Genomic DNA, 15,849 nt, shown 5'->3' on the forward strand with positions numbered 1-15,849 from the left:
ATGCATTTCTTAATTTATGATTTGTTTTAGATGAACTAATGTTTATGTTTATGCTTAGGTTTATGCATAAACTAATTTTTATATTAAAAGTAAAATTTTGAGCATTCTCAATTCATAAAAAATGCGGGGAAGTTATGGTAAAATTTTATCATTAGAAAATGAAGGTTTATGCATAACAAAATTTATTCTAAAAGTGAAATTTTGAGCATTCTCATTTCATAGTAAATACGAGGAAGCTATGGTAAAATTTTTATCATTAGAAAATGAAGGTTTATGCATAAATAAATTTTTATGCTAAAAGTGAATTTTTGAGTATTCTCATTTCATAGAAAATACGGGGAAGCTATGGTAAAATTTTTAGAAAATGAATTTAAATTTATGCATAAAAATTTGTATGTTAAAAGTGGAATTTTAAGCATTCTCATTTCATAGAGAATGTGGGGAAGCTATGGCAAAATTTTTATCATTAGAAAATAAATTTATGCATAAATAATTTCTATATTAAAAGTATACTTTTAAGCATTATCATTTCATAGAAAATGTGGGGAAGCTATGGAAAAAATTTTATCATTAGGAAATGAATTTACGCATAATAAATTTTATGCTAAAAGTGGAGTTTTGAGCATTGTTCATTTACCAGAAAAATAAAGAAGGTTATGCATAATTTTTTTTAGATTCATTCAATTTATGAGAATTATGGAAAGAATTATGAATATAATTCATTTAGAAAAAAATGAATTAGTATGTGTGCATAAAAATTTTATGTTGAAAGAGGAATTATTGGTATAACTGATTTTGTAAATCCCATAAGGATGTATACATAAATCTTTTATTCAAAAAGAGGAATATTGAGCATATTTTATTTTGGAAATTTGAGAAAAGAATGTGAAAATATTCATAGGAATGCATCAAGAAAACATGGATAAATTTTTAATCAAAAAGAGGAATCACGAACATATTAACTTTTTGAATTATGAAGTATACATCTAGATTCTCAAGAAATGGAATCTTAAGTACACTCTGAACGGGAAAAGGGATTTCCTAGAAAAGACTAGAAACATGCTTAGTTGGATGAAATGTAAATACTTGTGAATGACTTATTCCTAGATTCCCTCTAGGAAAGGAATTTGGAATTCTTGAAAGAATCAAGGATCCAAAAGTGAACGAAAATTTAGACTTAATTGAATTGAGTCGAGAAAAAGTTACCTTTAACTAAGCCAAGTAATTGGCTGAGACTTAGAAAGTTCTATCAATATGAAAAGTAGAGTAACTATACTCTTAACCTAGTTGATTGTGGAATAAAAATTCTGATAACAAGATCAAAGAAAGTTGATAATCAAACCTAATTCGCTCAAAGCGAAAAGAGACCATCTTGTTTGTAGAGATTGGATTGATGTGTGAAAATGATGTGAGTGAATGTGATTGAATCTGGAATAATGTGGGATAATGTGAATGAATCTGGAATAATGTGGGATAATGTGAATGAATGTGGAAATGATATGAAATGATGTGAATGAATGTGGAAATAATGTGGGATAATGTGAATGAATGTGGAAATAATGTGGGATCATGTGAATGAATGTGAAAATGATGTGGGATTATGTGAATGAATGTGGAATGATGTGGGATGATGTGATTGAATGTGGAAATAATGTGGGATCATGTGAATGAATGTGGAAATAATGTGGGATCATGTGAATGAATGTGAAAATGATGTGGGATTATGTGAATGAATGTGGAATGATGTGGGATGATGTGAATGAATGTGGAAATGATGTGGGATGATGTGAATGAATGTTGAAATGATGTGAATGAATGTGGAATGATGCTATATGATGTGAATAGATGTGGAAATGATGTGGGATTATGTGAATTGATGTGGAATGATGTGAATTGATGTGAAAAAATATGGAATAATGAGAAATGACGTGGAATGATGTGCGGAATGATATGGAATAATGAGGAATGATGTGGAGAGATGGGAATTTTGCTTGGAAACTATATTTGCATGTAAAACCTGTTTTTTAAAAGATTGTTTTTCGCATGGCAAGGTCAGTCGAGGTCTTTACCAACCTGGGTTCGGTTAAAATGGTGAGCTTACAGTACGGTGGATGAGGGGCCAGGGAAGCGGTCTATGAGTGAAGCGCTAGGTCACCTGCGAAGGAGCCTAGAGGGTGCTGCTTAGGCTCTGGGTTACCCAGGATACCCACGCGTGCATCGAGGAAGAAAATGAGTTGGAGCTGTTTTCTGAACACAAGCATGGATTTGGTTGATTGGCCTTGCTAGTCTTTAACAACAGATGAGTTCATGGCTCTTTTGATAAATGGATCTTGTTGGTTGATCTAGCTATCTTCAACGGAGAGTCCATATGGATTTTATGAGATTATACTCCTAGGTACTATGAGCTAGGAACTATTGTTGAAAAGGTCCCTAAGTGAAGTACTAGGTGAGCCTAGAGGGACTGACCAGGCGGTGAGCGTTTTGGTTGCCAATGATGCCATAGGTACGCTGAGGAAGGAATGACTGGAAATTGGATTTGGAATGAGGTCATGGGGACCTAAGTGAAAAGTTGGAAATTGAATCGTGGAAATGGAATACTAAGGATTATGATGGAAACAATGTGGTTTTATTGCAATTATGTTTGGAAATAGTGAATCTAAGAAAGGCAATTTCATATTGGGTGTGTAAGTGGTGTGTCTATTTAATTTTTGCATGAGTGCCAGCTAGGAGGCCTGGAAACTCTTTTCCCTGGTACCCAGAACAAAACATAACCAAATTTTTATAATGGATCCTATCAATATAATTGTTGGGCGGTTGGCTAACACATGGGATTAGATGGGGTTAGGCTAGATTAATGGATTCCTATAATAAAATTCAATTCTGTTCAAGTTCTGATAGTAGTCAAAGTAAGTCACAAGATAATCATTGTTCTATGGAAAAGAATTAATGGTTGTGGCCCTTTTGATGGGAAAAAAAGCGTTGGTCTCTATGAACCAAGTGCAAGTTCCTCCTTTGATTTGGCCATGTGACCCGCAGGTTCAGTTAGAATACAAAGGATAGTTAAGGCCCTTGACTACGTTAGAAGATTTTCCTGGAGGAAACGCCTATGCTTTCTGGGAAAAGAAAGTTTTTTTTGGGTTCGGTTTTGAAAGAGCCGCCGGACTAGTCCCTTGCCCAGACATTTATGGGCGAGGGCCCGGACATTCGTGGGGCGAGGCCCCAAGTGGGAAGCTCTGCCTTGCGCATGAGGTTGCTACTTCTGCTACCAGCACTCTAGAGTTTGTTGATGCGCAGAGAGGGCATGGATCTCATAGCTGGTATCAGAGCAATTTGGTTGAAGTTGATAAACCAAGAAGCAAGAAATGTCAAAAAATTATAAATTACCAGTGAAAGATTGTAATTGTGTGTTAAAACTCGTACGAATTTATATTTCTTGCTTCTTGATAAACCAAGAAGCAAGAAATGTCAAAAAATTATAAATTACCAGTGAAAGATTGTAATTGTGTGTTAAAACTCGTACGAATTTATATTCCGAATGGAAATTCATAAATTGGGAATTGGGTTTTTAGATGGAAGTACCACTTTTTTGTGGAATCCCGAACTTGCTTGAGGCCTAGATATGATAGCATTTGCCTTATAACACCAAGGGCCGTGAATACTTGTATATACCGTGGGTATAAATGCAGCTCTATACTAACAATATATACGAGTGAATCTTAGACCTTGTTATGAACAAAAATACTATCCTAGATGATGATTTCGAATGCTGGTTGATATGATTTTAGAATTCTGGTTGAAAATTGATTTTAGAAAATTGGTTGAAAACTGATGAATTGATTTGGATTCTAGTTGAAGGATGATGAATTTTTGAATTCTGGTTGAAGGTAGATGAGTTGAATAAGTTATGATAATGACAAATGGGGAGAATTCCAGTGATGATGTTAATAGCTTGGTAGATGATCAAGACTTTCAGCAGACCACTATAAGATTAGAGGATCGTACTGACAGATTGTTCGCAGCTTCCAATGGACCCAATTGTGGAATGACAAATTGAGAACCTGTACAATTCAAATTCCCGTGGGGAATGTTCAGATGTTAATTGGAAATTAGGATTTTGAGAGGGTTGATCAAACTTTAAGGAACCCCAAAATCAGCTGGATCTAAAGTTAAATTTCTTTTTGGATTTGAATTATAAATAAAGTGGTCTTTTCACCTGAGATTCTTTGAGTGTCTTGTTAAGTTGGAAAAAGGGACTTGACAAAGAGTTTTCGTATTGATAGGAACATGGATTGAGGTCGTCGTGGTAGAAATGTTAACCCCCATCTCGATGAGGAAGAACTCGACCCAGATGTTCGTAAAGCTCTTTATAGATCTCATCCTGGACCTTTCAAAGGTGAAGGGGAGCACTTAGGTGAGACCATAGAGAAAAGTGGATCGAAGCTATGGAAGAGTATTTCGATGTCACAGGATGTCACAGGGTAAAACGAAAAAAGTAAGGTGGCTCTTGCTAGACTAAAGATCGTAGAAATAGCCAAAGTAGCATGGAGGAACCACTGCGAGACAAACTGCTTGGATCGGAACACCCAAATGTGGGATGATCTTAAAGCATACTTCAGAAAAAGATTTTGTCCTCTAGGCTTCTCGAAAACAAAGATGAATGAGTTTCTTGAGCTAACCCAAGGGAGCCAAACTATGGAGGAATATCATCAGGCATTCGCTCTCCTCCTCAAATACTCGCCACCGCTGGATGAAGAACAACTGATGGCCAGGTTCATTCAGGGAATGAACGAACCCTTGGATACCTTGGTGAAGAATGCTAAGCCAGTTTCTATGGTTGAAGCAGTGTGGATGGCGAAGGATTTTGCCAAGGCCTTTGTCAAGGTCTTGTCGAAGCCAACACCATCGTCTTTCAAAAAGAGACCCTAGAAAGTGATTCCAACTTTCCGCCTCCTAAGAAACAAACAACAAGGTCCTAATCAAACCCAAGATATAGGAAATTTCAGAATGGAAGGAAGGCCTTTTCCTCTGAACACAATTCCTTGCAACTCAACTTCAAAAGTTCCACCCTTGAATAGAGGAATTAGATGCTTTAACTGCCAAGAATACGGTCATCATAGTATGAAATGCCCAACTCCTTTTGGATCAAGGTTTTTAGGACAAGGAATTCAAGGACCAAGATTACAGATTCCAGATTCCAGCTCCTTCCTTCCAGAGTAATCAAGGTCCTTCTCTCAAAATCAGGGAAACCCTAGAGGTAGATTCCCTAACCAACCCTCAGCTTCGATGCAAAGTAATGCAAGACCTCAGTCTCACAATTGGGGAAGTCAAAGAGAGAAGTTCCCAAATCAACCATCTACTTCCAAAGCAATAATGCTAGAAGTAATAGAAGAAGAAAGAGATGTAAGAGATTATCCTCCAGTTGTTGCGAGATGAGGACATCTCGCGTTTTTTAAGTGGGGTAGGATGTAGACTTCCTCCCTCCATCTTTTGAAAAGATGTAAGAACCTCCCCTTCAGTCTCTTGTAATCATTCCCCCCTTCAGAAAAATGAAAAAAAGATCTTGTTTGACCCTATTTTGGTCTAGAGAGAGGTAATACAGTTTTGAAATATTTTTGGATAAGTATTTTCTTCCAGTCAATAGGAAGTAATCCCTTGAAACAAAAGTTTAAAAAGAGTTTTCCAATGTGCATTAGAAATTAATTAAATATATGTACTGAACACCTTAGCTCCTAGGGGTACCTATCTTCATAAAATTATGGATTAAGGTCCAAAGAGTGTTATAATGGGCCTATAGGATTAATCTAAGTGTTTGAATAAGAAAAATGCAAGAATAAAAGAAAATCCACCAAAAATGAGTAAATTCTCACATAAGATGAAGAGTTGACTAGTACTAGTACTTAATAGTATAAAAATGTGAATTTTGACACCTCAGGAGGGTGAGTGGAGCTCATGAAGGAGGCACCTAGAATCTCCATCTTACCCCAATTTTTAATTTTAAAAAATGAGATATTTCATCTCTCCTCTCATCTCTTCCAAACTAGATCAAAAATTGGGCATAACTAGTCTAAAACTTGTCTAAATTGGATCAAATTGAAGCTGGAAGCCTTTAGATCCCAATTGGATTTGGTTGGTGGCCTCCCTCACCTATAAATAGAGCCCCATTCCTTTGTATTTTCATCTTAGTGTATTTACATGCTAGTGTAATTTTCATTTTAGTGTATTTACATGCTAGTGTAATTTTCATTTTAGTGTATTTTCATCTTCTTTCTTCCTTGCCTCTCCATTGTGAAGCTTTGGTGCTTCACTAAACCTCTTCTTCTCTTCACGATTACCCTCTTTTTTTGGTGGCCAAGCCTCTTCTTTGAAGGCTACACAACTTTTGCAAGGTAAAGAATCAAGCATACCAAGGGTAAGCCTAAACAATGATGTTTACTCTCTTTTTTGATGTTAATCTTCTTCCTAAACCTCTCTCATACTTGGAAAGCATTTTATTTTATGGATTTCCTTGAAAGATCCTTGCCCCCTCCGCGCAACGAATTCGGGGGTGCTAGCAGTGGAAGTAGCACTTCTTGCAAAGCCTCTCACTCTAGGCCCCACGGATATCTGGACAAGAGGCTAATCCCTCGATTCTTCAAAACCGAACCCAAAAAAACTTCCCTCGCCTAGAAAGCACGGGCGATTCCTCAAGAAAAATCTATACTAACGTAGTCAAGAGCCTTAACTAACCAAACTGATCTGACCAAACCTGTAAGTCACATGGTCCAATCAAGGGAAGAGAGTTGTACTTGGATCATAGAGTTCAACGCTTCTTTCCTCATCAAGAGGCACAGCCGTTGATTCTTTTCCACCATAGAACAAGGGTTATCCAAGATTTACTTCAACTATCGTAACTTAACAGAATTGAGTCTCTTTTTAGGAATCCATCAGACCAGCCTACCCCATCCAATCCCATGGGTTAGCCGCCCAACCACTATAGGGATAGGATCCATTTAGAAATTTGGTTATGTTTTGCCCCGGGTACCAGGGAAAAGAGTTCCCAGGGTCCCTAGCCGGCGCTTCAAGTAAACTTCAAGATAGTCACACCACTTATACACCCAATATGAAATTGCTTGTTTCACAGATTCAGTTGTCTTTAAAATAATCTTTTAATGAAACCATAGTATCGCTGATCATAATCCTCCAAAATATCCAGCTTGAATTCTAATTTCCAATCATTCGTTCATCGGTGTACCTATGGCATCATTGGTAACCAGAACACTCACCACCTGTCCACTCAGGGGCCTTTTCAATAGTTCCTAGCTCATAGTATCCAAAAATATAATCAAGTATTCTATTCATTTCTTCCTCAGCGTACCTATGGCATCATTGGCAACCAGAATGCTCACCGCCTACTCACTCGTCGGGGGCCTTTTCAATAGTTCCAACCTCATAGTACCTGGAATTATAATCACTTAAGAAAAATCCAGATGGACTCTCCATTGAAGATCAGCAAGATCAACCAACAGATCCATATAAAAGAGCCATGGACTCATCCTTGAGGACTAGCAAGGCCAATCAACCAAATCCATGCCCGTATTCAGAAAACAACTCTAACTCCTTGTTCCATTTTCTTCCTCGACGCACGCGTGGGTATCTTTATAGCAACAACAACCAAGAGCCCGAGCACCGTATGGTCAATACCCTCTAGGCTCCTTCGCAAGTCACCTAGCGCTTCACTCATAGGCCGCTTCCTTGGTTCCTCATCCACCGTACCAAAAGCTCATCATTTCAAATCGAACCGAGGCTGCTCAAGACCTCAGCCGATCTTGCTACGCGAGACGTCCTCCATTGACTCTCCTTCAAGTGTTGCACTTTATCACTTAGGTCTCCACAACCTCATTCACAAGATGGTCAAAATGCTTCCCCAGCATTCTTAACATAAAACAGTCATTTAAAAACAGGTTTCATAAATACAGTTTCTAACGAACTCTCATCTTTCCACATTGTTCCACATCATTTCTCGTTATTCCACATTCTTCTACATCAATTCACATTGCTTATTCCACATCCAGTCATATGTATTCCTATCGTCCTTCATTCATTCTCATCCAATCACATCATATTACATCTCATCACATCACATCACAACATATCCACATTGCATCTCATCCATTCATATTACATCACATCCATCTACATTCATTCACATCCATCTACATTCATTCACATCCACATATCATCACATCACGTTCACATCTATTTACATTACTTCACATCCATTCACATCTACCCAAGTCCACATCACATCACATCTCATCTATCCACATCATATCTCATCCATTCATATCTAACCATATCCACATCACATCACATCCATTCACATCACATTCACATCTCACCTCAACCACTCACATCTCATCACATCCATTCACATCCATCACACCCATTCACATCCCACATTCATTCACATGCATATCTATCACATCACATCTCATCATATCCACATCCACATCCATTTACATCACATCCAGATCCATATCCATTTACATCACATCACATCTTATCCACATCCACATTCATTTACATCACATCACATCTCATCCACATCTCATCACACCCACTCACATCTTATCACATCTCATCCATATCCATATCCATTTACATCACATCACATCTCATCCACATCCACATTCATTTACATCACATCACATCTCATCCACATCTCATCACACTCACTCACATCTTATCACATCGCATTCACATTTAGTACCGTTTTCTACTTTCGATACCGATAGGACTTTTCTAAGTTTCTACCAATTGCTTGGCCTAGTTAAAGGTACTTTTTCTCGATGGATATTTTCATATTCTTTCTCAAATTTCTCAAGTGAAATATATTCAATATTCTTCTTTTGAGTAAAAGATTCATGGGATTTACAAAAATCAATTCTACCCATATTTCCCAATAAAATTAATAATACTCAAAATTTCACTTTTGATAAATACTCATAATTTAAATCATTCCAAAAATTCCTCTTTTACCATTTAATTACTTGGATCTCAAATATCATGGGAATTCCTCTTTTTGCATAAAAATAATTTTACCAAAAATTTCTCTTTTTGCATAAAAATACATTTACCAAAAATTCCTCTTTTTACATAAAAATAAATATTCTAAAAATTCCTCTTTTTGTATAAAAATAAATTTACCAAAAATTCCTCTTTTACCATTTAATTACTTGGATCTCAAATATCATGGAAATTTCTCTTTTTGTATAAAAGTAAATTTACCAAAATTTACTCTTTTCTCATAATAAGTTAATTATGCATAATTACAAAAGAAATTATTTCTCATGAATATGATGAAAATCATTCTTTTTGCATAGGATGTCCAATTCTAGAACATGGTAGGAAGTTCGCTGCTATTATTGATAATTCTCATTTTGTTTTTCTAAAAGAATAAAATCTTGTAATGAAAATATTATAGTAGTTCCTCTTTTATGCTTAAAATCAAACTATGAATTTAAATTATAATTTTAACCATAATCATAAACTTAATTATGATTATCCCACTAGATTAAGCTAATTCCATTAATTATCTTTTCCCAAATTGATAGGATAATCTATTTCTCATTTAGAATCAATCAAAGTAGTTTTTAACTACTTATAAATAATCACAAAATCATAAAAATACCATTTTCTTAATCTCTAGCTTATCAAGCCTAGAGTTTAGCTTTGAATTAAGAGACTATCATTGAGAATCATCCTTTTTCAAGGGATTTAGCCATAAAGATGACTATTCTTTTAGAGAGAGAGAGAGAGAGAGAGAGAGAGAGAGAGAGAGAGAGAGAGAGAGAGATTTACTTAAAGAAAATATTATAATTAAGTATAAAGATTAACTCTCTTAATTAAGCATTAAGACTTTAAGAAAAAACTTGATTTGAATTAAAATAATTATTTAGAAAGCTTCTCAAGCTTGAGAGGGGTTGAGAAGAAGAAAGTCATTGAGACAAATTGGAAAAAACCATAATATTTGATTTTACCTCCAAGTTTGGCTTGATTCTCTCCCCGACCAATCAATTGGTCCACCAAGAGGAGAAGAGCAACTCCAAGAGTTGCTGTAGAGAGAGAGATCTCCAAGCTCCCAAGAGAGAGAAAAAAATTAAGGGATAATAGAAAATATGATTATTTTAATATAATACTGGCATAGTATAGCTCCAATATTTTTTTACAAAAGAGTGAGGGTCTATTTATAGGTGAGGGATGCCACTAACCAAGTCCAACTGGGTTCTAGAATTTTCCAGGTTTAGTTTGACTCAATTTGGACTAGATTTGGACCAGTTTGGCTCCCTTTTTTTATTTGGTTTGATCCAGGAGAGAGGAGCGATAAAAATATCACAAATTTAACCATAGATCTTGTGCCACCTGGATAAAAAGGGTGTCATATCACCCCAATTAACAAGCATGCAATGATGTGGCCACCAGGATCGAATATGAAATAATGCCACCCCACCATCAAAAGATGGTAACCAAGGATGCTCAGATCGAATAGAAATCCATGAGGTATGCCACACCAAGATCATGGTCTAGATGTCCACCAAGGTCAAAGATGAACATTGTGTCGTGATGGCATTCCATGTAAGACTAAAAGTGAAAGCCTAATAAACTATATCCATATGATACATAGACATCCATGAGCATCACAAAAGAATGCCTCGTAATCCAAGTTAATGTTGCTCAGATAAAAAACTGATATATCATCACATGTATGGTATGTCCCCATCAATGGTGCCTCCATAACCCCACTAGATCTACAAGAATACCTAAGTTAAATGCAAAGCTATCAAGATTCAAGTGATCCCTATGTATAATCATGCCTCTCCTATAAGGCCTCACTTCAATGAAGTCATCACTACTATCGTGCACTATGCTTGACTTTTCAAATAGATGAACTATATCCAAACGAATGATGCCCCACTAGATACACTATGACCAAGGTTACCAACAACACGGAAACCCTAGGTGCAACCATAGCAAAGGGTAAGGCAAAAATTTACCAATTTATGGAATGGGTCTGCGGCAATATACAAAACATCATAGTCAAAAAACATCGATAGAAATGTCATCCTTACTATTCAAGAGCATATTATGTCTATAAATGTCTACTGATCACCTACAATGCTCCACATGTATAACCATAACATAAGAAATCATGTCAAGTACCATGGATCCTTCTCCTCATCATCTGGATCGAACCACTTTGGTGCTATACAGTTCTCCCATTCATTGGGGATAGATTTGTAACGGTCATTGTCAAAACCAATAGCATGTTTTATTTGTTAAATTATGGAAATAATTCCACACACCATCAAGTTTCTTCCAGAAAATTGGTTATCCAAGTGCTTATGATGTTGGATGCCCCTGAAATCATATGATCATTGTGAATAATGATGTTGCAAGAATTGACCTACAACACGATAAGTATTGTTAAATATTAGTTCAAATATTTGTAATAATAATATTACTAAAAAGAAGAGATCAATATACCTAAAAATAATTTACTATCTTTGTCTATGAAATGTTTCCTTCATTGCTTCATCCATGTGCATGCCATACAATTGGTCCATATCATTAGGTGGAAACACTTAGAATACCAAATCAAAAACTTCTCAACATCATCTAGTCCTACCACAAGCACTAGTTTTTTATTCTTGTGAATCGCTTGAAAGTCTCCACATGTTTGTGCTCTTCTAGAAACTCTTACATACCTATACAACCACTATCTTGGTTTAGTAGTAGCCAATTCATGTGTAGTACCAACAACTAATTTTTTTATTCAAAAAGAGGAATAATCATTTTGATCGTGGAGTCGTGGAAGAACACTTCATCATTAACAGCATAATCCTCATTTCACCTTGTCTACCTTTACATGGTCTTCACCCTATCTACCTTTACATGGTCTTCACCCTGTTAAGCCCCCTCCGCATGGTCTTCACCATGTTTATCCTCCACATGCTCATCAGAAGCATCCTCACTTTCATCTAAATCATCATCCAGAAACTCAATTGCCTTGAGTATTAGGTCACTATTCTCATAAGTTTCATACTTGAACATCATCTACTTGGGTAACCCTCTACCAGTAGATGATGTTCTTGTTTTATCAATTTTAGGGCATATAGAAGGTTGTTTATTAGTGTCCAGGCCGAATACACTAGGTTGTTTTTATCAGCATCCGAGTTGGATATCTAGGTCGGATGCTAGGTTATTTAACATCCACCTGGGTAACCCTCTACCATAGATGATGTTCTTGTTTCATCAATTCTAGGGCATGTAGAATGTTATTTATCAACATCTAGGTTGGATACACTAGGTTGTTCAATTATCCACATGCCCAAAATCCACATGGCCAATTATCCTACGCTTTTCAATTATCCACATGCCCAAAATCCACATGGCCAATTATCCTACGCTTTTCAACTTCATCCACATGCCCAACATCCATATGGTCAATAGGAGGCTTTTCCTCAGCATCCACATGAGCAGGCTCTACAATATGCTCAAGTTGCTCTCACCAATCCCAAGATGAACCTTTAAGTCTTCCTAGACAATGTTTAGAGGAAGTTGTTGAGCATTGTCATCTATTTCAGCCAAATACCCAGCATCTGCATGGTCAAATATCCCATGTTGAGCATTGTCATCTATTTCAGCCAAATACCCAGCATCTGCATGGTCAAATATCCCATGTTGTTCAACATCATCCACATGATTAATCTCATCGACACATGCACATGCTCATTCCCATCAATTTCAAGGTCATGTGCCTAACATCTACACGGTTTAATATCCCATGTTATTCATCATATACATGCTTAGTGGCATGGTCCTTTACATCATCCACATGATTAGGCTCATCGGCATATGCAAATGCGCATTCCCATAAATTTTAAGGTGATGTTCAGCATACACATGATCTCATGCTATTTAACATCAATTTCACGGTGATGCCAAACATCTACATGGTCAGATATCCCATGCTATTTAACATCATATACATGCTAGTAACATGCTCCTCCACATTATCCATCTGCTCGGGCTCAACATGCACATGCTCATTCTTCCCATCAATTTCAGGGTCATGTCTAACATCCACATGGTCAAATATCCCATGTTGTTCAACAACATATATACATGCTCAATAGCATGTTCCTCCACATCATCCACATGATCAGGCTCATCGGCATACACATGCCCATTTCCATCAGTTTCAGGGTCATGCGCCCAACATCCACATGTAATGTAACCCATGATCCATAACATGTTCTTTGCTCCTTTGAATTTCATGTATTTATGATTGCTCACATTTCTTATCTACACTACCTATTTTGGCATAACAGATCATCATGGAAAACAAAAACACGAGGGCATAACAATATTCGAGAAATTACAACATTCCATGAAAATATAGAGTTTTTGAGGTCTAACAGTTTGCACTGTGGACAGGAAGTCAGACCCTCCACACTCCACCAAGAGCCTCCCACCATCACCTCTAACATTTCCAACCGCGGTGCCCTCCGATGACCGCTCCGATCGTTGTCATCGCCAGTTCTCCAACCGCTCCGACCGTCATCATCGCTGGTGCCCTTCGACACCTCCGAACACCGTCTCACCGCCGGTGCCATCCGACACCTCCAACCCTCCAACCGCTGCCGTCAACATCGGTGCCCTTCAACATCTCCAACCATCGTCACCCGTCGGTGCCCTCCGACCGTCGTCACCACCGATGCCCTCCGACCACCACCGTCATCGCTGGGGCCCTCTAACGGCTTTGACGGCTCTGACCGCCATCACCACCGATGCCCTCCGACATCTTCGATGTGCATGGCCAACTCCGATGGGGTGGCAGTCATGGAGGCAACACCCCTCTCCCTTTCCCAAGGCAGGGTGAGATCCTCTTTACCATCTCCTTTTTCCCAACAAAAGATCTTCCCTCTACACTACATGATGAGGGTTGGGACTTCAAGGAGGAGGACACCCAAGGAGGAGATAAGGGGAGCACTCTCTCGTAGTGGAGGACACTCTCTCTTGTGACACATTCACTCTAGCAAATTTGACAGAGAGCACATTCTCTGGTGTATGGTATTCTCTATGTATGAGACTGTGCTCTATGTTAGAGCACAGTCTCTCTTGTATCATTCTTGTCTACAGTTTGGTATAGAGTGTTGCGCTCTTGTGGTGTTTTGTCTATCTCTCTATGTGAGTGAGTAGCCAGTGGTGGGTGTGGTGTGAGTGAGAGGCCTGATGGGATACTGTGGTGCTAGGTGGTGGTCAGAGAGCATGGTAGGACAGTGTAGAGCATAGGTCTTTCATGTCTAGCCTGTGAGGTCGACTTATCCTTGGCAGGTATACTTCCCTAAGAGGATCCACACTCCCTTTTCCCCAACCCTAGTGTTTGTGTTGGTAGTCCTCGAGTTCCCTACTAGCGAGGACCGATGAATGGAGTCATCTTACATGCACATTTTGAGAAACTCATTTGAACACACAATAAATAGAATATTGGCACGATTTGAACACAACAAATTGAAAAAAAAACAATCGGCAAAATTTTGGAAATCAATAGTTGTTACTATTCAAAAGATAATTACAAGTTGGTAGGTAATTGCACCTAAACAATGGTGAATCCCAAGAACCATGTTCATGAAGAAAGCCATGACTTCCATTGATTTGGTGCCTAATCTCAAGCCCAAGCCTTATAGTAAAAAAGAAAACTTTTTCTTGAGTTTACAATAGGTGACAATGCCTATCAAAGTGGCTGATTATTATTTTTCCTACTGAAGTTTCTTGCAAGGCTTGGGATTTTTACCACTTTGTTAGTCCTTGTTGAGCAATCTTGCTCTTTTTTATGGGTTTTGGGTGTGTGTACGTTGACCACTCCTAAATCTTCATCTACATTCATGGGAGTATATTAATACTTGACTTCCAAATTATGGTTCCAACATTGTAGAAGGTTTATGGATTCAAACCAGTTAGCTGCCCTTTCTTGGACAACCTTGACCTTTTGTGGGGTTTCGGTGTGTTGGTCTTCCCAACCTCATGACCTATATTCCATAAGTTTAATATAGATTATACTATAAACATAGCAGAATTAACAATTTATCATACCAATTATTTTAGATTTAAGTTTGTCCTTCTTGTGCTTATTTATCAGGAATGCAAGGTGAACATCTATTTCATCATCTTGCACTTCAACCTCCTCCTGACTGGAAAGGGGAATAGATGCTTCGTCATCATGGGCACATCTTTAAAGTTGTCATTCCCACCACCTCCACTAGTTTCATCCTATAAGTGTTCCGTTAACGTTGTTTTAGCCTGCTCTTTGGCATATTCGATTGCAATTTGTTGCTGCACATCATAAAAGAATGAATTCTTTGGAGTTGTCGATGCCCCAAACTTTCACCTAGATGAAAGTGGCTTCTCATTTGAAGCCTATAAAAATTGTTCTATAGCAGCCGCATATTTATTACATCGAATTCATAATAAATAACATGCTTACATTCATTTCCAAAATTTAGAGGTCATACCGTATATAATAGCAATTCCAATTTGCATATGTGCATGTCCTGAAGGTGGCCCTCAATGCTTCTGACAAAAACCATATCATTGAACTAATGCATTCCATGTAAACCCTACACCCTCAAGAAAGAGAAAAAATAAATTCTGATTACATGTAGACATAGAGATCATTTTCCTATCACTTATCTACATCATCATGCCTTTTATCCTCTTGGTGTCATGTGTAAGACATGCATTGGCTGATCTCAGAGCTAGCCCTGAAGAGGGAACAAGAGAAAGAACCAGATTTTGGAGCATAGTTGT

General features: G+C 37.6%; 1 protein-coding gene across 1 annotated transcript in view; it reads left to right on the top strand.

Moving 5' to 3' along the window:
- Nucleotides 1-13,921, top strand: part of LOC147628957 (uncharacterized) — a 28,934-nt gene extending 15,013 nt beyond the window's left edge. Inside the window, exon 5 of the mRNA XM_086812841.1 lies at nt 13,477-13,921. Within this exon, the coding sequence (XP_086668967.1) occupies nt 13,477-13,921 (445 nt within the window). The remainder of the gene's footprint in view (nt 1-13,476) is intronic.
- The last annotated feature ends 1,928 nt before the right edge of the window (nt 13,922-15,849 follow it).

The sequence above is a fragment of the Cibotium barometz genome, chromosome 18 (genome assembly GCF_041138505.1).
Source record: "Cibotium barometz isolate CiBa-2024 chromosome 18, ASM4113850v1, whole genome shotgun sequence".
Taxonomy (NCBI): Eukaryota; Viridiplantae; Streptophyta; class Polypodiopsida; order Cyatheales; family Cibotiaceae; genus Cibotium; species Cibotium barometz.